The sequence below is a fragment of the Salmo salar genome, chromosome 10 (assembly GCF_965601325.2).
Source record: "Salmo salar chromosome 10, fSalSal1, whole genome shotgun sequence".
Taxonomy (NCBI): domain Eukaryota; kingdom Metazoa; phylum Chordata; class Actinopteri; order Salmoniformes; family Salmonidae; genus Salmo; species Salmo salar.
In genome coordinates, this window is record NC_138300.1 from 112,307,014 (window position 1) to 112,329,109 (window position 22,096).

A 22,096-nucleotide genomic window follows, 5' to 3' on the forward strand; every position below is an offset into this window, starting at 1 on the left:
CCCCAACCAGAGCCAAGTTTACCGAGGTGTTGCAGTCTATTTTGAGCTGTAATGCAACACGGTCCAAACAGCTGCTGTCCCTGACCGCCTCCTGACCGCCTCCTGACCGCCTCCTGATTCAAGTTTGAATTTCCCCTTGTCAGCATGATGGAACGGATGGCACCCAACGGAAGACCCAGCACCCAGCGACTCCCTGCTGAACTGAATCGCTTATATAAATGGGAATCTTTCTTATTCTCTCTGATAAATCGCTCTTACAGTATAAGTTGATTCCACGGGGATCACTATGGGAAGTATGGGTCTTAAGAAAAATCGTTTTCATTTGAGTCGCTGTAGGTGAATCACCGGCCCTCTTATCTCTCAACGTTACTAACTATTTAATTGGACATATAAGTAGATGAATAGCAGGCTGTAAAATAAAACAAACTTTTTTTGGTTAAGAAAGAGCTGTCTAATGAATGACTGTCAATAAAGTTTAATTTAGTTGTATTCACATTCACAGGTAAAAGCTGAATTGCAGTGACTGTTGGATGAATCGTTTTGGAAATAATTGACTCCTTGATAGCTGATTATTGATATCAGGGCTCTTCCAGGCACCTGGCATTGCAGCTGGTGTAGCAAAGGTCATAGGCACACACACACAAGCCCACGCATACTCACCCACACACAATCTCTCTCTATCACTCTCTTTCTATTTCTGTATCACACACATCCTTACACGCTCTGTTGGATGACACTCGTCCCTGGGTCCTGTCCAAAGGTGTGACCGGGCCAAGCTGGAGAGGGCTGGGACACGAGCCTAATTGAGCTTGGCCCAATCACAACACACCACACTCACACTGAGAGGCTGCCCAAAATAAACACACACACACACACACACACACACACACACACACACACACACACACACACACACACACACACACACACACACGTTGGGCTCTATTCAATCCACGTCGCGGAAGTTCAGCTTTACAGCGTGATTGAAATTTAAAGGCAATGTTCCCGCTTTAGTGGAGACTGCATTCACAATAAACGCTGAATATGTCGACTCAGTCGGAAATTACCTTTAAGTTTCTATTGCGGAATCTGTACAGATTGAATAGGGCCCTTTAACTCTCTATAATTGAATCGATTAGTTTATAATATATTATATTTCTCCAAGGAGGCAATTTCCTGGTCACATTGTTTGGACAAACTCCCCAATGTGTCCTGTCTAAGAATTACTAATCTAATCTGTGTCCTGTCTATGAATGACTAATCTCGGCACCCAGAACCAAATCAACTATTCCAATTTGAAAATGTCAATGTTAATGCTGTGTCATGACTCTCCTGTGAAGATCTGAAGGATCAGGTTACAGTGGGTCCGCTCTACAGCGTGCTCTCTCTCGTAGAGGGGGAGAGCGGGAAGTCGGCTGTTTTATGATGGTCGTAAATACCGAAACTCCTTTCCCCACTCTGCCAAAAGGAAAGTTGAGAATCCCTTTGTTACCACAGAGAAAGACTTTGCAGTACAGTAACCTCAAAAGGTTTTCTAATGTAACAATATTTCTGTATTCCAACCAGTTGGAATGGTCCGTGGGTATTTAAACAATAATCATGTCCAACATTTACTGTGTGGTGATTGAAGATGTTATAACAGAAACATTGTAACTTTAAGAGCTTTCACAATGTATTTCTCATATTTACATCTACATGTTGTGAAACTACTTCTCACAAATATGAAGATGAAATGTGATTTTAGCCTCCAAAATGAGAATTGTCTTTCATGTAAAGTTTTTTCCAGTCAGTAACCAAACCCACGTGAGCACAGACATTAGGACAAAAGGGATGGAACCGCTCTCCAAGGCGAGTGCTTATAAAGGACTCCTACATTAGTCAAAAATGCAGGGACGGGAGTTCCCACGTTGAAATGGCTGGAACTCTGAAACTTTCAACAGAGAAGAAGTACTACTTATGCCAAAGAGACCCACGGTTAGCCAGACGTCACGAATGTCTAAGAAATCTACAAACTAGAGTCAAGATAACGCCGGGACGGAGCCCCCACGTTGAAATGACTACTACTCTAGACCAAAACATGCCGGGTGACGCTGGTGTGTGAAGTGGTTTAAACTACAACTCCACCAAAATGTCAAGATAACGCCGGGACGGAGTCCCCACGTTGAAATGGCTAAACTCTGAAACTATTGATCACTACTGAAGAAGCAAATCCTAGACCATGACCTTTATCAGTCCGCAGCTGAAAATATACATAAGTCTAGGACGAGAATACCGACAACGGCGGGAGCATCTACTCTAAGAGAACAACTCTAAGAACTACAGGGTACGTTGACTTATCCATTATAACAGAGCTACAAAGGACACGGCGACCAGAGTTAAACAACCAGAGACTCTCTGATGAACTAATATCCAGCAGACGGAGCGGCGATCGCAGAGTGGGACAGCAAGACATACACTCGGAAATATGTAAATTGCAATTTCTTTTCGAATGAGCAGTTGTTCATGTTCAAAGTATTACCAATTTCTATGAGTGTAGTTATCAGCACTGAGTTTTCCGCTTTTGAGCTGTCCCCACCCCTTTCCTTTGTCTATCAAGCCGTCATATCGGCTTAGCCCACTAGGGACCTCTCTATCATGTCAGTAACCAATGTATGATCTATTGTGTGTGTTTTTATGTAATTCTGTGATTGATTAGATTGATTAGTTAGTAAATCAATAATTAAGCCAATTTGTATATCGCTGATTCCTGATTTATGTTAGGGTTCGTGCAGATATCCAAGGGTGTGCAACGTTCAGTAATGAGACTGATGAAGTAATAATACATTAATAAGTGACTGTAATCGATAAGATATGAAAATATCGGAAGAATTAATTCTGGAAATAAATACTCTTTAAACATTTTCTCGTGGTGCCCCGACTTCCTCGTTAATTAAAGTTACATGATTAGTTTAATCGTGTTATTAAATGACACATAGAGAATTGATTTGATAATATACGGTCTTCACATTTAATGATAGTCAACGATATGACAGCTGTCACAAGAGACTAGTGAATGATTGGCTCGTTACATAGAGTCTGAACCGACGGAGTGAAATCTAGTCTAGCCAGGGGAAAGATCATCCAGTCTGTCTGAGCTCAGACAATGGAGAGGAGGAGGGGTCTGTCCTCAGTTTAACACGTCAAGGGGAAACCATCTGTGGGAATTCTGCCGGAGCAACCGCTTTATCAAAACACAAGGACAAGAGAGTAAGGGAGTGAATCCGTAGTGAAGGGTGGGATGAAAGAGAAAGAGAACAGTGGAAATGGGGATGCATTATGGATGAGATATGGAAGGAGGGAGGGAGAGAGTTTGGCATATTTAGAAAAATGTGTCTGGTTTCTGTGTCAGTGAAGATCAGCACCCCCGATGGGTTTTGGGTTTGTCTTTGTTGTCACCTCTAAGGGAGTGGGTGCGTGGGTGGGTGCACTCTGTGTGTGTGCTTACAGAACCTTTAAAGTATCAATTGTCTAAATGTGTAATGTTGAAGTAAAATTGTCTAGACACAGTATGTGGAGGTTTTAGTTTTTGTGCTGTATTTATTGTCGGTATGCACATGTGTGTGTGCTTGAGTATAGCATGTATTGTGTGTTTTTTATACAGTGTGGTGCTGTTGTTAACGTGTGTGTGTGTGTGTGTGTGTGTGTGTGTGTGTGTGTGTGTGTGTGTGTGTGTGTGTGTGTGTGTGTGTGAGTGTGAATGTGTGTGTGTGTGTGTATGAATGTGTGTACCTGATTCGGGTCTTTATTGATCTCCTATCCACCCACTGCCAGAGTGTTGTAGCATTGCCTGGGAAGCTTTAGCTAGCTGTTTCTCTTTCTGCTGTGTAATACTGGCTGGCTCATTTCCTGTCTGCTTAGAACACTTTGTTTTGACAGCACAGGGAAGATTCCGCTAGTTGCTGACACTGAGACAGCGTAGCTGAAATTTAAAGCACTGTCAAACACTGTGTGTGTGTGTGTGTGTGTTCATATGTCTATGTGTCTGCATGCGTGTGTGTGTGTGTCTGTCTTCATTGAATTAGACCGCTGCGCCACTCGGGAGCAAATGTCTATGTGTCTGAATTGAACGGTAGTGTGTGTGTGTGTGTGTGTGTGTGTGTGTGTGTGTGTGTGTGTGTGTGTGTGTGTGTGTGTGTGTGTGTGTGTGTTGTGATTTGCTCATTTCCTGTCTGTTTCTTGACAGGTCTGTCAGAGTCGTGTCTGGATGAGCTGGCCCTGGAATTCCTCATGCCTCTTCAGCTGCTTCAGAACTACATATTCCTGGTACACACACACACACACACACACACACACACACACACACACACACACACACACACACACACACACACACACACACACACACACACACACAAGGAAAGAGGAGAAGAAGAATATGATTATATGGATTCACAAAACAGGTCACTTGGATTTTGGGTTTAGTATTTTTGTGCCCTCTACTAGCCACATGTATACTGGCCACATATTTTGGGGGATGAGAATGTGGCTGTGTCCCAATTCTCTGCCTTTCTCCAAAAGTGTGTCTGAAACTGCTTGCTAATAAAGGACAGGATAGAAAGGGCGCTTAGTGTGTCACTTTGTGTTATTTATTCTTGCTGTCATCCCTCTCTCCCGGTGGAACAGTATCGTAACGTTATCTTCCACGGGCCGTAAGGGGACCTGTCAAGAGTACCTAGTCAATCAGACTTCCCTCTGCATCAACACGAAGCAGGAGTCTGTGGGTGTGGCCTGTGACATCAGGGTGGAGGTGGACAGGGCTCTGACTAAAGAACATCTGTTGGACACCTTCATCAACTGTGGTAAATAGTATTTCTAAATGTTGTTATAAAACTAGAGTTATACTTGCCTCATTCTGTTCAGTAATCTTGGATTATGCTGCTCCACAAGGTCAGTCACAGGAAGACACTGCTCCCTTAGGAACAGATCTAGGATCATCATCCGGACCAGAAAACACAAAACTGACAAAACTAAAATCCGTGATTGTGGGCGACTTCATTCTGTTATTTGTGTATCTGTGTTCCTCCAGGTGGCTGGCCCGGTTCTGGAACATAGTGGTGGTCCTTCACGTGGAGTAGGCCATCGTCTCCCGGGTGACACCGGGCATCACCTAGCAAACGCCGCCTGAGCTCGGGCCAGCGGGCGGTGGTCAAGGCTGGTCTCAGTATCCTGGTCAACAAAGTCATCCTGCAGGGATGCCCTCTGCCACGGCACAGTGGGTACACACTCCACTATTGCCTGAATTACACTATAGGGCCGACCCGACCTGTAATGGCTCAGATAGTTTCTTTTCACATTGTCCTTTCCCGCACGGGTCCAGCAACTATGGTGGATGCGTTACCAGGCCAGCTCAGTACAGCTCGGCTTGCTTGGATCGGTTTGGCCCTATAGTGTTCATCTGGATTGAATTTGTATTTGTCTTATGTATTTGGGATTGATGGATGATAGGTAGACTGCTTGTTTGCCTGGTTGGGAGGAAGGTAGATTGGTAGTTGTATAGGTGGTTAGAGAGAATAGTTTAATAGTCCTAAATGTCCATGTGTTTCCCTCCTCATCAGAGATTAACAGGCACCTGTTGGAGTTCCGAGGTGGGACCTTCCCTCTCTCAACCATTGGCTCCTGTAAAGGGAGAGGCGGCAGGAAGGGGTAGGATAGTTGCATGTAGAGATGAGCCAATACCAGCCCACGAAAGAAGGGGAAACCCCGCCTCCAACTGGAGCTGTGGAGATTCTCTTAGAGAAGGTAGGATGAATCAGTGTTTTTCACTACTGTTGTAAACTTTACCCTACCTTCGGAGTTTCAATAGCCATAATGGTTATTCATGTTGTCCTTTTCTTGCCTGCAGGGTCATTGTTCAGCACTGATGGATGTCCTCTTCATCACCAACGGCAATACTCCGAGGTCAGTGATGTTAACCTGAGCCGTTCATTTGACATTTTTGGGAAGTATCCATTTAGTATTGTTTTCCAGTAAAATGTGTTTATATGATGCAACCGCTAGTATGTTATTGATATGATGTAGCATGCTGTGTTCTAGCCTCTATGAAATGTGACCGGTGCCTGGATTTGGTCTTAAGTAGCAAAATGTTGGTGTTTTTTTATATTGGATAAAAGTAGAAACTCAGAGCTAGAAAATTGTCATATTTGTCACATACACGGGATACAGAAGGTGTAAATGGTACAGTGAAATGGTTACTTGCATAGTAGCAATATCAAAAACAGAAAGTATCCAGATATAATTATTAGATGATGCTTACCAGACACACTTGTCTAAATTGATGGGTCATGTGAAGGAAATGCTAAAACCACCACCAGTCACATCTAGCTAGGTGGATGGGTCACTATTGTCTAGACATGTACACATGTTCATGAAATACAATAGATGGCTGTAATCACCCCCAGCCACATCTAGCTAAGTGGATGGGTCACTATTGTCTAGACATGTACACATGTTCATGAAAAATAAAAGATGGCTGTAATCACCCCCAGACACACCTGGCTAACTTGATGGGTCATGTAATCATCTGGCTTAGTGTTATAGACATGTAGCTGGCTAGCTAAACAATGAACTGGCCTAATCCCAACTCATACTACTACCAATACAAACATTGTCATAGCTGTAGTATGAATCTGCAGGTAGCTAAAGCTAACCAACTAGGTTCAATGTTAGCTAGCTAACATTAGGCTATAATTAGCAATGCAAATGGATTTCTGATTCAAATAACATTAGTACACACCTCCAACACGTAACGTTAGCTAGGTAGCTACTAAATTTAGGGCATTGATGTTGTTGCGAAAAGTAGCAAAACTTTTGTAGTTCTCAATTGGCTAACGTTCTATTGTTAAAAAAGTACATGGTAGAAAGGACTATCAAAACATACCGAACAGCTCATGTTATAGACTGAAGCATTCTACGTGGCAGACCAATACAAACTCATCTCCCGGCATGTCCAGCCCATCAATTATCTCAGCCAATCATGGATAGTGGGAAGGTTCCTGACTTTGTCCATTGCTAAACCATCTTGGCTCTTAATTTAACAATGGTATTCGTATTTACGGAAGGAATACAAGTTTGTTATTAAGGCACATGAAAGTTCACGTTTCAGAAGGCATTTCTGCTCAAAAATGCAGTTTGATAAAAAAATTATGTTTGCATTCAAATGACTCTGCTTTGAGGTAGTGACTTGTGACATACACCTAGTTTCCTGAAACATGTCACAAATGTGGTAGAATAGAGTATTGCTGAGACCATCCAGCAGGGGTCAGTGTAGTGTAGTGTTCTGATCTTGTACTGTACTGATGAGCATTCTGTACTGTAGTGTGATTGTACTGATGTTGTAGTGTAGTGTGATTGTACTGATGTTGTACTGTAGTGTGATTGTACTGATGTTGTAGTGTAGTGTGATTGTACTGATGTTGTACTGTAGTGTAGTGTGATTGTACTGATGTTGTACTGTAGTGTGATTGTACTGATGTTGTACTGTAGTGTAGTGTGATTGTACTGATGTTGTACTGTAGTGTGATTGTACTGATGTTGTACTGTAGTGTGATTGTACTGATGTTGTACTGTAGTGTGATTGTACTGATGTTGTAGTGTAGTGTGATTGTACTGATGTTGTAGTGTAGTGTGATTGTACTGATGTTGTAATAGCGTGATTGTACTGATGTTGTACTGTAGTGTGATTGTACTGATGTTGTACTGTAGTGTGATTGTACTGATGTTGTAGTGTAGTGTGATTGTATTGATGTTGTAATAGTGTGAGTGTACTGATGTTGTAATAGTGTGATTATACTGATGTTGTACTGTAGTGTGATTGTACTGATGTTGTACTGTAGTGTGATTGTACTGATGTTGTAGTGTAGTGTGATTGTATTGATGTTGTAATAGTGTGAGTGTACTGATGTTGTAATAGTGTGATTATACTGATGTTGTACTGTAGTGTGATTGTACTGATGTTGTACTGTAGTGTGATTGTACTGATGTTGTAATAGCGTGATTGTACTGATGTTGTAGTGTAGTGTGGTTGTACTGATGTTGTACTGTACTGTAGTGTGAGTGTACTGATGTTGTAGTGTGATTGTATTGATGTTGTACTGTACTGCAGTGTGAGTGTACTGATGTTGTAGTGTGATTGTATTGATGTTGTAATAGCGTGATTGTACTGATGTTGTACTATACTGTGTGTGATTGCGGTGTTGTAGATGGGGACCATGTGAGTCTGTCTCTTACAACGAGACTGATCTGATCAGGGAGTTACAGACCATGTGCTCCAGCAAGTCAGAGCCAAACATCAGCAAGGTACCACGCACGCACACACACACACACACACTTTCTCTCTATCATTCTCTTTCTCACACACATACCATGAGGTTGACCTTTTCTGCCGGGTGTATTTCTATGTGTTGCAGATTGCTAGTCCAAGGAGGACTTCATCGTCTTCTCTGGCTCTCCAAATGGACAATCGCCCCGCCGCAGGACCGACCATGAAGCAACCGCTCAACCACAGATGGTGAGAAAAGTGCAGTCAGTTAGAGGCTGTAGTATTGAACACAAGATGGTCAAAAGGAGGTTTAACCGAACTAAAGCACTGGTTATGGTTTTACAGGCTTTTATTCCAGCCTTGCACTAACTCAACTAATTCACCTCATTTAGTGCAGGCCTAGAACAAAAATGTGAACTGTCTGGTGGTCCCCCATTAGAGGGTTGGGAAACACTGGTAAAGAGGTCCTCTTGCTTATCTGTCTGTCTGTACCCCTTTACAGACTGGCAGCTGTCACTCCACCCCCATCCCTGCCCTAGGCAGCCCCTTGCAACAAGAGGCGATCGACGTCCTACCCATATCCCAGCTCCCTGTCTCCAGCAGCAGGTGACAGCAGCCGCGAGCCAGCAGCAGCAGTGCCTCCGCACCACGAACACCCACTACGACCACTAACCGCAACGCGAACAGAACTGAACCAAGCAGCAGCAGCAAAACAAGGCAGGCCCCAACCAGACACAACAACAACAACAACGAAAACAACCAACAACACATCTGGATCCTACACCGAGACCTGCATGAAAACAACAACAATACCAAGTACTAGATGAACCTCCTTTCTCCTCTTTTCCTCTTCCTTCACCTTCCTTCTTTCCATCCTTCCTTCCTTCCATCCTTCCCACCACTCTGCTTTGATCCCTCCATGTTGTAAAGTTAGGGTTAATGACCACCCTTTTAGTATTTGTACTTGTTATCCGTACTTGTTACACTGTATAACAATTGTGTACTTGGGGACCATAGTTTTATGATATTATACAGTATTTAAGTATTGAAAGAAGTAAAAAAAAAAAAAGAGAAATTCGCAGGGAATTATGTCAAAAGAAAAATAAGTACTTAAAACAGGTTTTACCTTTTGGGGTGAAAGAAAAGAAACAGGACATTTTTTGGTATTACGTATTTTCGAATATTCAAGTATTTTATGTTTAAATAGTTGCAAGGTTGGTTTAAATACTGTTGAAATTAATAAAGGTTTTACCAAATATTTGTAAATAAGAATGATTAGTAAAATTAATGGTATATAGATTGGTGTATGTGGTATTAAGCTTGTACAGTGAAGAACTCAAAAAGAAAAGTGGAAGAAAAAAAACCTTGTATATATGTCTGTAATAATAGGAGAATTTGGTTAATAATTTTTCACTTGTTTCAAAGTGATTGGAATGTGGCAATAAGTAAAGATAATTGCAAACACAGGACATTTTCTTTCTTTTGACTATGAACCATAAATAAATACTTTAAACTACCCAGAATTCCATCCGAGTCACGGCTCGATTCACCTTTGACCTCTAAGTGGAGCCCGATATAAATTTCAAAGCAGCACGTTTTGTTAGTTTTCTTTTCTTTCTTTTTTAAAACTTTTTATTAATTTATTTTGCGAGGGGGGGACGTGTTATTTTGAATGGCCATTGTTGATTTATGTACAGGATATATTTTAGTCAATCTTTGGTGTTCTGTATGATAGCTGTTTGAAGTTTAAAGAAATGTCCTGGTTCCTTTAAGCACAACCATTAAAACTGCACTGTCAACCCCAAGTCCTCCACCTCTTGTCTTCTTATACCAGACCACTCTCCACTGAGAATTTAAAATAAAAAAACTTGTGAAGGCTTCATAGAGCATACATAAAGTACAAGATGCTTCACAAATTATTTACAAGGGAAAGCAGTAACACTTTACTTCAAGACTGCAGGTGTAATTCTCTATAACTTGGGTCATGTTAATGGGAGAAAATCGTGGATGTTTTTTTTTTAAATACACAGAAGCCATGTTTATACCTGGTGCTAACATGGGTCCTTTGTCCTGATCTTGTCCACATTCTGATTCTGCCCACAATTCCAGAAATGTGTCTACAACACATGGTATTTAAATGCCTGTTATCCATCCACTGTGTCTGCATTGTGACCAGATATCCTGTTCCCTTCCTTTATTCAAATTTCACAGCTATTCTTTCAAAATAATATTGATTCATTGTAAGACTCATATTGATGTAATCAATCAATAGTGCCACCTGTCATTTACTTTAGAGAGTGGAATAACTATGATTTAAATGATTTCTCTGTCCAGATCTATCTACACTTGTAAGATATCCAGACACAATGTGTATCTGACTACATCCGGAGGTGGGCAGGATGATCTGATCACGATCGGATCACAATGTGTCTTTTGATTGTCTACACCTGTCTAAAAATATGGGCACAATCAGAATGAGGACAAGATCAGGACAAATGGCGCAAGTTAGAACCAGATATAAAACGGCTAGAGGGTATCCAGGACCAGAAGAAAAACACTGTCTTACCAATGACCACTCACAAACATAAAAAAAAATTGTTTTACTGGAAATATAATCAATTGAAAACAAAATATTCTTGATTCTGGAAAACAAAACACGTCATTTATACATTTTTGGACATGTGTGTCCCTTTCCTATGAATAAGAAATAGCTTTTGTTTTTTCATTTACACTGTAAAAAAATCTGCCATTGTCACAGTTAGAATTCAGTCTGACCAGTAACCACAGTAACAAAGAGGGAGCTTGACAAATCACATTTAAAAAAGCGGGTTTCTTTTTTCTTTCTTTTTTTGCATTTGATCATTTATTTTCCTTGCTATTAACCCGCCAGGCCACCATGAAAAACTAAAGAGTACCTCAGGTTTCTTTAAAGTGCATACAAATAGAAGAAATAAGGCTACTTCAGGTTAATCACTTGTCCATAGCATCACCCATCATTCTCATTCCTGTTTTGTGTATTTACAGCTTTGAATATAAGTTGCCCTGAGGCACTAACCTTAAGCATTGGGAGGGAAACATAAAACTCAGATCAGTGTCTGTGGGCAACTTCATCCTACTCTGTATTTACAGGCAGCTTTCCAATGGGGTTAGGGACCCTATACTTTTTACAATCTTGGCCAAAAAGTATGGGCTTATATTCAAACAAAACTGGCATCCCAATGTTATTAAAGTTCAACAAAACCTCCCTCTGGAAACACCTGGACAGCGTTTTTGATTGAACAGAGCCATACCTGTACCAATAAGGACCCGCCAAAGAAAGGGACAGACCACATCTCACATTCACACTGTTATCATATACACTAAAGGGAACTTGGCTCTTTCTCAGTTTGTCTTTTCACAACTCCTTACATCCTATCTCCTTATCTCCATCTCAACCATATTGGAGGACAAGGTCCAAGATCCCTCCTCCCAGGCCTACTTCTCCAATGTGTTTTGAAAAGGAGTCGAGGAGAGAGGATGCAAGGAAACTAGGAAAGTTAAATTGAGAAAGAGCATTTCAGAAGACAAAATGTCGTCCAGTTAATCCGGTGCTCCTCCTTACAGACGTGTGTCTTGGACCTCGTCCTCAGCCTCCTCTTGCAGGGCGGTGATCTTGGGCTGCTGGGATTGAGGCGGTCGCTTGCTGGAGTTGAGGCGGTGCAGGGGGAAGAGTTTGAGGCGCTCAGCAGCACTTATGGCCTGCTTCAGGTGGCTGGTCTCGTTCAAAAGCTTCTGAATGGAGTCATACCGCTTCATAGAACTGCCCTCAATCATCTGGAGGGGAGGGGGGGGGGAGAGAGAGGGAGGGGAGGGATGAGTTGGTAGGTTCCAATGGCTACATGGGTTAGACCAGGGTTGAAAGTAGATTTCATTTCATTTTTTACAGGTACCCAAGTTCTTGCATGCATTTTTTTATACTACAAAAATAACAGGGTAGCCTACGCTGCTGACACTGACAAACATATCAATAAAAAAAGATGTTGTCTGATCCATATAATTGCCTTACGAAAAGGGGAGATACAAATACAATATGACGTCCATCTAACCTGGAGGAGGAAATGATTGTCCAAAAACAAACAAAAGTGGCACTGACCCAATGATAAAGACAGTGAATATGCACACTCACCGGGATATTTATTTATTTAACTAGGCAAGTCAGTTAAGAACAAATATTTATTTACAATGACGGCCTACCGGATATGGACGATGCTCTCCACTGGTGCCAATAAGATACTAGGATACAGTTCGCTCAATTAGCCTAAATTAAGAATTTTTTAACTAAAAGACAGATTGGAGTCTTCATTGTTATCTCTTTATAGCAATAGCCATTTGCTTTCCAAACAGTTTTTCCGCGATTGTATTTTTAAATATTGTGATATGCCTGGCTGGGTCTTTCTGCTTACACCAACAATCGCAACTCAACAATCATCTATTTTGGTATTTGCAGCGAGAATTGCCCAAATTGCTCACCCTAATAATTTGGTCCTTTTTCCCTTCATAATTTAGCCTACTGTTCTGACTTGGTGGTGCACATGTAGCCCATAGCCTGTTTTTAAGCAATGTCATCATTGAATATTGTAGGAGCTTTCATTGTCTGCTTATATCCATTTATTTATCCTATGGTTCTGACTTGGTGTACAGGGAGAATACTGTAAGAATGGCCCATGTTCTGAATTCTGTCGCTGTACATTTAAAAAGTGGTGAACAAATAGCTATATTGACTACGTCCGTCCTAGCTCGCTCAGTGTCTTAATCGAAATTACGAATTGCCTCTTATCCACTCGTTGTCCCCTTATGCCATTGTTTGTACAATTCAATTGTCACTAGAAACCACATTTGTTTAAGAAAGTCAGCCATATCGGCTATGTTTTTTTTAAAGGCAGTAAATGAGCCTGAATTAACTGTTTCGCTGCCAGACAAGGGTCCGCTGAAAGCCAGGTGTAGAAGTGGTAAGGTTTTGGGACTCTGCTGTTGGGGCAGCTTTATGTAGGCCCTAACAGTTTGTGGGCACCGTTTGTCACCATTATAGTCGAATGAATGTATTGTTTATTGTTGTGTTGTGTACTGGCTTTTCTGGCATTCATCAAAAGAAAATGGGGGGAGTTTGCCCACCAAAATGTACATGCTAAAAGGGTCATTAGGTTTAGGTTTACACTTGAATGGATGCATCCAGTGTGTCCACAGGCGACTCGGTCTCGGCCTTGACAAAATGTAAGGGAACACCCCCCTGAAATGGATAAAAATGAATGAGATCTTATTGGCACCGTACGAAACATATACACGATGTACAATACCACTCAAATGGACGTCGTTTCATTCAAAACTGATTGCAAATGCCATATTGCAAATGTCAAGTGTCACACAGCAAAAATCCAGCACGCTCCACCGTAAATGTTCTTATTGCAAATGTAACACAAGTCAAGACCCAAGAGTAAAACTTTGAAAATGTGAAAAGAAAATCAAAAACTTATCACCCCCTTAAAAAAGTGCTTTCTGGATCATTTTTGAAATTCTTTCAATTTTTTGTCAATTACACATGTATAAGAACTGTATGAACATACTTTTGTCATATTTTATTGTCAGCATTTTTATTTTTTACTTGTCCATAAGGCATATGTTTTGTCCATTTGCAATATGATTTCACAGGAAGTCAAAAGTCAAAGTCAAAGTCAGTGAACCATTGCCAAATGCAATAAGAAATGTCCAAATGCAATATGAAAGTATTGAAAGTGCCAAATCAGGATGTTTTGTCCACTTGCAATATGATTTCATAGGAAGTCAAAAGTCAAAGTAAAAATTCAGTGAACCATTGCCAAATACCATAAGAAATGTCCAAATGCAATATGAAAGTATTGAATGTGCCAAATCAGGATGTTTTGTCCATTTTCAATATGATATCATAGGAAGTCAAAAGTCAAAGTCAAAAGTCAATTTTTTTGGCCAAATGCCATAAGAAATGTCCAAATGCAATATGAAAGTATTGAAAGTGCCAAATCAGGATGTTATGTCCATTTGCCATGTACGATCATAGAAAGTCGGTTTCCAAACCCAAAAGTCAGTGAACCATGTCCAAATGGCATTTATACTGCCCAAATGATATATAGCACTATGTTAAGCCATGAATCAACCTAGATAGTCTATTTGTCATGTATGATGAGGGAGAAGTGGGACTCTGTTGTTTTTTAACCATTTTTTGAAAAACGTCCAAAATGACCAGGGGTGCCCCCTATTGGATGGGCATGGGTGGGGGGTGCTCCCTACCCAACCATAGACCCCTTGCACCCCCCTAAAGGCATTAAAAACAATTTTAAAAATGTGCTCCTGGTAATGCGTTCCAATCACCAGGCGCACGGCTGTCCATTTGCAATATGTTTCAATGGGCATTTACCATCACGAATTTGACATGCTCAAAAATACTGCAGAAATGCTAAATTGACTGGCCTGATGAACTCGGGATGGCCGGGCAGTGATAGTGGTTCCTCTCCATCGCTCGTTGTGTTGATTTCATCATGTCCATTTGGTGATATTTTCTCACTGTTGAATCTTATTGCAAATGTACTGTCCATTTGCAATATGTTTCAATGGGCATTTAGCATCACAAATTTGAAATGCTCAAAAATACTGCAGAAATGCAAAATTGATTGGCCCGATGAACTCGGGATGGCCGGGCAGTGATTCTGGTTCCTCTCCATCGCTCGTTGGTGTTGATTTCAGAATGCCCAAAATTCACAGCTCCTTCTGTTTAAACCATAATAAAAACATAAAACACGTAGTTACGTTCTAGCTGCGGGTCCAGTTCTGACATTATGTGAAGGGCTAGCTGAGGCGACCCAAAAACCCAAGTTTCGGCTTGATAGGTCATTTGGAGCCTGAGCAGCAACCTTAATTGGTGCTGAAAATCCACATTTTCCGGGCGTTTCTACGGGGTCCTTGAATGAGCTATCGGACAGAAACTTTAGGGTCCGTCCCTATGGGCCGAGGCGGTTTCAATGCACCTAGTCTTGCGACTCTGGGACTTTTCTAAATGTCGTCATTTTCGTGATGTCAAAAGGAATTGCTGTTATTGCAAATGTACGAGGCTGTTTCTCGGTCTCAGAACCTTCTAGAGCCACATAACTCACCACGCACTATCGACTTGAGCTCTAGAACAGGTTTCTAAAGTTTCAGAGCTCTAGGTCTGACGGTTCTTTGACAGTTCGAACAAAGGTAACTATTGCAGGCTCTGTGTCTCTCTAAGCCCCACACTGTCACTCCATCCTTGCTGTGTGTGTGTGTGTGAGTTTTTCTTGGAAATCTGATGGGATAAATGACTGATTTACAGTTCATGAGGGTTGCCTAATCACATGTATGAAGTTTTGGAAAGATCAGATTTTTTAACCCTTTAAAACAGCCACTGTGACCCCAATTTAAGGCACTTTCGGTTAGCACAGGAAGCTAAAAGTAAACACATATCCTCATTGGGGTAGGCTTTTACAGAATCCTGAGTTTTAAGTCTTTACATTAAGAACTGACTGATTTACACAGGGTTGAATGCACTATTTATCACAAACTGCAGGTTGGGTATGGAAAAACACTTTTAGGGTGATTTTAACCACATCCGGTTGCTCCAGGAAACTTAGAATCAACACAGGTAGACCTCATAGTGGCCTGATGAATTGTCATCGAAGACAGGTTCATAAGGCATTCATAACCCACATAGGCTTCAGGTTGAATTTAGGGGAGCAGGCAATGTATTCCTATGGGGAGAGAAGTCATTGCAAACTGGATGTAAACACCTTCTTTTCACTGTTAACTTGTTATGGATAGGGGGCAGTATTTTCACGGCCGGATAAAAAACGTACCCGATTTAATCTGATTATTACTCCTGCCCAGAAACTAGAATATGCATATAATTATTAGCTTTGGATAGAAAACACTCCAAAGTTTCTAAAACTGTTTGAATGGTGTCTGTGAGTATAACAGAACTCATTTGGCAGGCCAAAACCTGAGAAGATTCCAAACAGGAAGCGCCCTCTCTGACTATTTCTTGGCCTTCTTGATCATCTCTATCCAAAACAGGGGATCTCTGCTGTAACGTGACATTTTCTAACGCTCCCATAGGCTCTCAGAAGGCGCCAGAGCGTTGAATGATGACTTTGCAGGCCATGGCTGAAAAACAGTAGCGCATTTGGATAGTGGTCAATCTGAGAACAATGAGACTGGGGGCGCGTGCACGAGAAGACTCCATGTTTTAATTTTTTCGTCTTTGAACGAAAACAGGGTTTCCCGGTCGGAATATTATCGCTTTTTTTACGAGAAAAATCGCATAAAAATTGATTTTAAACAGCGTTTGACATGCTTCGAAGTACGGTAATGGAATATTTTGATTTTTTTTTGTCACGAAACGCGCCGGGGGCGTCACCCTTCTTTACCCTTCGGATAGTGTCTTGAACGCACGAACAAAACGCCGCTATTTGGATATAACTATGGATTATTTGGAACCAAACCAACATTTGTTATTGAAGTAGAAGTCCTGGGAGTGCATTCTGACGAAGAACAGCAAAGGTAATCCAATTTTTCTTATAGTAAATCGGAGTTTGGTGAGTACCAAACTTGGTGGGTGTCAAAATAGCTAGCCATGATGGCCAGGCTATCTACTCAGAATATTGCAAAATGTGCTTTCACCGAAAAGCTATTTTAAAATCGGACATAGCGATTGCATAAAGGAGTTCTGTATCTATAATTCTTAAAATAATTGTTATGTTTTTTGTGAACGTTTATCGTGAGTAATTTAGTAAATTCACCGGAAGTGTTCGGTGGGAATGCTAGTTCTGAACATCACATGCTAATGTAAAAAGCTGGTTTTTGATATAAATATGAACTTGATTGAACAAAACATGCATGTATTGTATAACATAATGTCCTAGGAGTGTCATCTGATGAAGATCATCAAAGGTTAGTGCTGCATTTAGCTGTGGTTTTGTTTTTTGTGACATTATATGCTAGCTTGAAAAATGGGTGTCTGATTATTTCTGGCTGGGTATGCTGACATAATCTAATGTTTTGCTTTCGCTGTAAAGCCTTTTTGAAATCGGACAGTGTGGTTAGATAAAGGAGAGTCTTGTCTGTAAAATGGTGTAAAATAGTCATATGTTTGAAAAATAGAAGTTTTGGGATTTTTGAGGAATTTGTAATTCGCGCCACGCCTATCATTGGATATTGGAGCAGGTGTTCCGCTAGCGGAACGTCTAGATGTAAGAGGTTAAGGGTTAATGCCACATGGTCAAGGTTAGGCTTGCACAGATCGGGAGGACCTCAGGAACGTTCCTGAGGTCGGATTGTGCTTCTAACCCTAACGATTCTCCCGCTGTCACCCAAAAGCACCTGAAATTTAGGGCCAGGCTTCACCGAGCGAGCTACGGTCAAGTGGGGCATCTCGTTGAACTCGGCACAGCCTAGAGATTATGGTAATGCCGTTGCAGGCTCTGTGTGCCTTTAAGCCCCGCACTGTGTCACTCCATCCTTGCTGTGTGTGTGTGTGTGTGTGTGTGAGAGCTTTTCTTTGACATCTGTTGGGAGAAATGACTGATTTACAGTTCATGAGGGTTGCCTAATCACACATATGAAGTTTTGAAGATCTGACCTTTTTAACCCTTCGAAACAGCCCCATGACACCATTTTAAGGCACTTCCAGTTGACACAGGAAGCAGAAAGTGAATTTCCTCCTTGGGGTAGGCTCTTATAGAATATTGAGTTTTAAGTCTTTACGTTAAGAACTGACTTATTTACAGAGGGTTGAATGAGTGTGTTTTATTTCAGAAAATCACAGAAATCTCGCAGAGCTCCGAAACCCGTCTTAACGGATTCGTCTGAACACGCTGCAACTGGCATTTTTTTTGAACATCACCAATTGTACATTGTACGATTTGTCTTAAATTACGATAGATAAATGTCTGGTTATTTTTTTCCTGACACCGTAGGTTCATGTACTTTGACGTGAAGCGGTCAAATTAGCGCTCTATTTTAGTTTTTGACCTTTAATCCCAGAAAAATGGCCTTAACTCAAAAAGCATTGAGGCCTCGACACCATCTTGTTCGGGGTCAACTGCCCATTATGCCAAACCTATGCTCACCAAGTTTCGTCTTCTAAGTCTTTTCCGTTTAGGAGAAACAGCCACGTCATGATTGGTGATGTTTTGTACATTTGCAATAAGATTACATTCGCCATCTGGTGGTATTTTCCAGGACAGCGGAAAAATGACAAAAATTTGAAAATTTTATACAACGGAAACCGAATGGCCGAGAGACTTCGTTCGATGACTTCCCGGAAGATATGGCCCCGGTGCACGGAATTTTACAAACATTCGCGGACGTCTAGTAAGGGACCATACATTTGCAATATGGAGTTTCTCATCGATCATACAGCAAATGCCAAAATGTTCCCTTCATGTATGTAAGCGTTCTCCTCAAACCACAACGCAATTTGGAACGTATTCCAGTCAATTCACTCATTTTTCATGCAGCTGACATTCAGTAATGGTGTAATAGCTTATCGTTTTTGGGCATGTTGTATTAATTGTGATAGGCTCACCTTTTACAGGTACAGCGTACGCCCACTATTTATTTTTACGGGACATGGTACCGGGCCATACCGCATACTTTCACCCTAGGTTAGACAGTGAAAGTAAAACAGTAAAACTGCTGCCAATGTGGTACAGTGAAGGGCTAAAATGACCACACTAGTTGTGTAATGCAGGGAGAATGAATAATGCTGGTTGTGTAATGCAGGGAGAGTGTAAAAATGTTTCAGTGTCAAGCACCCAGCATCATGTCTTACAGTGCATTCAGAAAGTATTCAGACATCTTCACTTTTTACACATTTTGTTACGTTACAGCCTTATTCTATAATGGATTAAATCGTTTTTTCCCCCATCATCATTCTACACACAATACCCCATAATGAAAAAGCAAACATTTGTTTTTTGAAATTTTTGCAAATGTATACAAAAACAACAATTGAAATATCACATTTACATAAGTATTCAGACCCTTTACTCAGTACTCTGTTGAAGCACTTTTGGCAGTGATTACAGCCTCAAGTCTTCTTGGGTATGACGCTTCAAGCTTGGCACACCTGTATTTGGGGAGTTTCTCCCATTCTTCTCTGCAGATCCTCTGAAGCTCTGTCAGGTTGGCTGGGGAGTGTCACTGCACAGCTATTTTCAGGTCTCTCCAGAGATGTTCAATCGGGTTCAAGTCCTGGCTCTGGCTGGGCCACTCAAGGACATTCAGAGACTTGTCCCGAACCACTCCTGCATTGTCTTGGCTGTGTGCTTAGGGTCATTGTCCTGTTGGAAGGTAAACCTTCACCCCAGTCTGAGGTCCTGAGCGCCCTGGAGCAGGTTTTCATCAAGGATCTCTCTGTACTTTGTTCCGTTCATCTTTCTCTCGATCCTGACAAGTCTCCCAGTTCCTACCAGCTTCCGTCTGGCCACTCTACCATAAAGGCCTGATTGGTGGAGTGCTACAGAGACGGTTGTCCACAGAGGAACTCTGGTGCTCTGTCAGTGACCATCGGGTTCTTGGTCACCTCCCTGACCAAGGCCTTTCTCCCCCGATTGCTCTGTTTGGCCGGGCGGCCAGCTATAGGAAGAGTCTTGGTGGTTCCAAACTTCTTCCATTTAAGAATGATGGAGTCCACTGTGTTCTTGGGGGCCTTCAATGCTGCAGACATTTTTTGGTAACCTTCGCCAGATCTGTGCCTCGACACAATCCTGTCTCGGAGCTCAACGGACAATTCCTTCGACCTCATGGCTTGGTTTTTACTCTGATATGCACTGTCAACTGTGGGACCTTATATAGACAGGTGTGTGCCTTTCCAAATCATGTCCAATCAATTTAATTTACCACAGGTGGACTCCAATCAAGTTGTAGAAACATCTCAAGGATGATCAATGGAAACAGGATGCACCTGAACTCAATTTGGAGTCTCATAGCAAAGGGTCTGATTACTTACTTAAGGATTTTTTTTAATATACATTTGCAAACATTTCAAAAAAGTCGCTTTGTCATTATGGGGTATTGTGTGTAGATTGATGAGGAACATATTTTATTTAAGCAATTTTAGAATAAGGCTGTAAAGTAAACCAAATGTGGAAAAAGTGAATAGGTTTGAATACTTTCCGAATGCATTGTATGTCACTGTGCCTGCCTTGTCATGCTCTCTGCTTCTGTGAACACAAACACAGGTCACTTATATTTCCCAAACAAACAAACATACACACACACACACGCATGCGGCCCACACCATACCCTAAGTCCCTCAAACTCAACTCTGGACCTTGAAGCCAGTTCCATAGCTTTTTTTTCATTGTTTCCCTTTAAGCAGGAACTGATTTAGACCTGGCACACCAGATGTATGTAATTAATGATGAGGTAGAACAGAAAACCAGCAGGCTCCAGACCTCATAGGGTAAGAGTTGAATACCCCTGCCCTATGTCATGGTACACTGTTAATCAAATAAGTGATTTACTCTGAGGCTAACAAATGGCGATGCGCTGATAGAAGAATTTAATTACACTAAAATGGAGGATAAATGATTTAGCTGGTGATTGGTGCTCTATTCTCAGCTCCAACAGGGAAATACTAAAGCATTTTAATGGAAGCGATGGGGGGGGGGTAACGAAGGGGAAAACCTCATGCTTAAAGGGGGATAGATCTTGTGTGTGTGTGTGTGTGTGTGTGTGTGTGTGTGTGTGTGTGTGTGTGTGTGTGTGTGTGTGTGTGTGTGTGTGTGTGTGTGTGTGTGTGTGTGTGTGTGTGTGTACTAACCAGGAAGGACTGGCACTCCAGCAGTGGTTCCACTCTGTGTTCTGACAGTATGACTGTACAGTTGGAGAAAGACTGTTTCAGCGTCTTCCTCAGGACCTGCAACGTTCTGTCAACCAGAAAAACATTTTTACACAACCATTAGACATCGTTCTTCTGTCAATCATACACAAACCAGAGTAGACAAAAAAAGAACCACAGAGTTTAACGATAGGCCTACATCACACACACGCGCACACGCACGCGCACACACACACACACGCACACACACAGACACAGACACACACACACACACACACACACACACACACACACACACACACACACACACACACACACACACACACACACACACACAGACACACACACACACACACACACACACACAGACACACACACACACTACCGTTCAAAAGTTTGGGGTAACTTAGAAATGTCATTGTTTTTGAAAGAAAAGCCAATTTTTTGTCAATTAAAATAACATCAAATTGATCAGAATTATAGTGTAGACATTGTTAATGTTGTAAATGACTATTGTAGCTGGAAACGGCAGATTTTTTTATGGAATATCTACATAGGCGTACCGAGGCCCATTATCAGCAACCATCACTCCTGTGTTCCAATGGCATGTTGTGTTAGCTAATCCAAGTTGATCATTTTTAAAGGCTAATTGATCATTAGAAAACCCTTTTGCAATTATGTTAGCACAGCTGAAAACTGTTGTTCTGATTAAAGAAGTAATAAAACTGGCCTTCTTTAGACTAGTTGAGTATCTGGAGTATCAGCATTTGTGGGTTTGATTACAGGCTCAAAATGGCAAGAAACATAGAACTTTCTTCTGAAACTCATCAGTCTATTCTTGTTCTGAGAAATGAAGGCTATTCAATGCGAGAAATTGCCAAGAAACTGAAGATCTCGTACAACGCTGTGTACTACTCCCTTCACAGAACAGC

General features: G+C 41.5%; 2 protein-coding genes across 4 annotated transcripts in view; one reads left to right on the top strand and one right to left on the bottom strand.

The window, feature by feature from the left end:
- LOC106561548 (cortactin-binding protein 2) overlaps positions 1–10,101 on the top strand; it is a 112,824-nt gene extending 102,723 nt beyond the window's left edge. For all 3 annotated transcript variants that reach the window (XM_082957390.1, XM_082957391.1, XM_082957392.1), the window contains 8 exons: positions 4,223–4,302; positions 4,663–4,838; positions 5,066–5,251; positions 5,595–5,778; positions 5,882–5,937; positions 8,238–8,334; positions 8,445–8,545; positions 8,799–10,101. The gene's annotated coding sequence lies outside the window, so the exon portion shown is untranslated. The remainder of the gene's footprint in view (positions 1–4,222; positions 4,303–4,662; positions 4,839–5,065; positions 5,252–5,594; positions 5,779–5,881; positions 5,938–8,237; positions 8,335–8,444; positions 8,546–8,798) is intronic.
- A 1,045-nt stretch (positions 10,102–11,146) lies between these two features.
- Positions 11,147–22,096, bottom strand: part of LOC100136366 (cystic fibrosis transmembrane conductance regulator II) — a 79,780-nt gene continuing 68,830 nt past the window's right edge. The window contains 2 exon segments of the mRNA NM_001123534.1: positions 11,147–12,109; positions 21,147–21,252. Of these exon segments, the coding sequence (NP_001117006.1) occupies positions 11,894–12,109; positions 21,147–21,252 (322 nt within the window). The 3' untranslated portion in view covers positions 11,147–11,893.